General features: G+C 48.3%; 1 protein-coding gene across 1 annotated transcript; it reads left to right on the top strand.

The window, feature by feature from the left end:
* Positions 1–460: 460 nt before the first annotated feature.
* On the top strand, positions 461–1,504 carry LOC105496081 (olfactory receptor 9Q1). The gene has a single exon (XM_011766146.2). It carries the CDS (start codon positions 461–463, stop codon positions 1,469–1,471), a length of 1,011 nt encoding a protein of 336 aa, XP_011764448.2. The 3' UTR covers positions 1,472–1,504.

Raw genomic sequence — 1,504 nt, 5'->3', positions numbered from 1 at the left:
GAGCTCAGCACATGGTAAAGGCTGAATATTTTCTCATTTTCTCATTCTCTCTCTCTCTCTCTCTCTTTCGGCTCTCACTCCGTCACCCAAGCTGGAGTGCAGTGGTGCCATCTCGGCTCACTGCAGCTTTGACCTCCCAGGCTCAAATGAGTCTTTTGCCTCATTCTCCTGAGTCACTGGGATTACGGGTGCTTACCACCATGAATGGTTAATTTTTTTTTGTATTTTTAGTAGAGATGGGGTTTCACCATGTTGGCCAGGCTGGTCTTGAACTCCTGGGCTCAAGTGATCCGACTGCCTCGCCTCCCAAAGTGATGATATTACAGGTGTGAGCCACTGTGCCTGGCATATTTTGTCCAGAGTACATGTTCAATAAGTGTAAACAAGAAATACAGCTAAATCCTATTTGCAGTTTCCTAAGTTGCTTCCCATTCTTCATGTCTCAGGGACCACTGGCGTCATGGCAGAGATGAACCTCACCTTGGTGACCGAGTTCCTCCTTATTGCATTCACTGAGAATCCTGAATGGGCACTCCCTCTCTTCCTCTTGTTTTTATTTATGTATCTCATCACCTTATTGGGGAACTTAGGGATGATTATTCTGATCCGCATGGATCGCCAGCTCCACACCCCGATGTATTTCCTTCTGAGTCACCTCGCTTTCATGGACATCTGCTACTCATCTGTCACTGTCCCCCAGACGCTGGCAGTGCTGCTGGAGCATGGAGCAGCTTTATCCTACACACGCTGTGCTGCCCAGTTCTTCCTGTTCACCTTCTTTGGTTCCATCGACTGCTACCTCTTGGCCCTCATGGCCTATGACCGCTACTTGGCTGTGTGCCAGCCCCTGCTTTATGTCACCATCATGACACAGCAGACCTGCTTGAGTCTTGTGGCTGGAGCTTATGTTGCTGGTCTCTTCAGTGCCTTGGTGCGGACAGTCTCAGCCTTCACTATCTCCTTCTGTGGAACCAATGAGATTGACTTTATTTTCTGTGACCTCCCTCCTCTGTTAAAGCTGACCTGTGGGGAGAGCTACACTCAGGAAGTGGTGATTATTGTGTTCGCCATTTTTGTCATCCCTGCCTCCATGGTGGTGATCTTGGTGTCCTACCTGTTTATCATCGTGTCCATCATGAGGATCCCCTCTGCTGGAAGCTGGGCCAAGACCTTCTCCACCTGCACCTCCCACCTCACTGCTGTGTCACTCTTCTTTGGTACCCTCATCTTCATGTACCTGAGAGGTAACTCGGGCCAGTCTTTGGAGGAGAATCGGGTAGTGTCTGTGCTTTACACAGCAGTCATCCCCATGTTGAATCCTCTAATCTACAGCCTGAGGAACAAGGAAGTGAAGGAGTCCCTGAGAAAAATTCTCAATAGAGCCAAGTTGTCCGAACCATCTCCAAACTTGGAAAATCCCAAGAACCACCTACTCTGTAGTGTCAGCATTCTGGACGCTCACTATTTATAGCACGCTCAATGTTTAAATGAATATATTATGGTA

Source organism: Macaca nemestrina, chromosome 12 (assembly GCF_043159975.1).
Source record: "Macaca nemestrina isolate mMacNem1 chromosome 12, mMacNem.hap1, whole genome shotgun sequence".
NCBI classification, from domain to species: Eukaryota; Metazoa; Chordata; class Mammalia; order Primates; family Cercopithecidae; genus Macaca; species Macaca nemestrina.
Note: the sequence above shows the minus strand (reverse complement) of the source record. Positions and strands in the feature narration are given on the sequence as shown.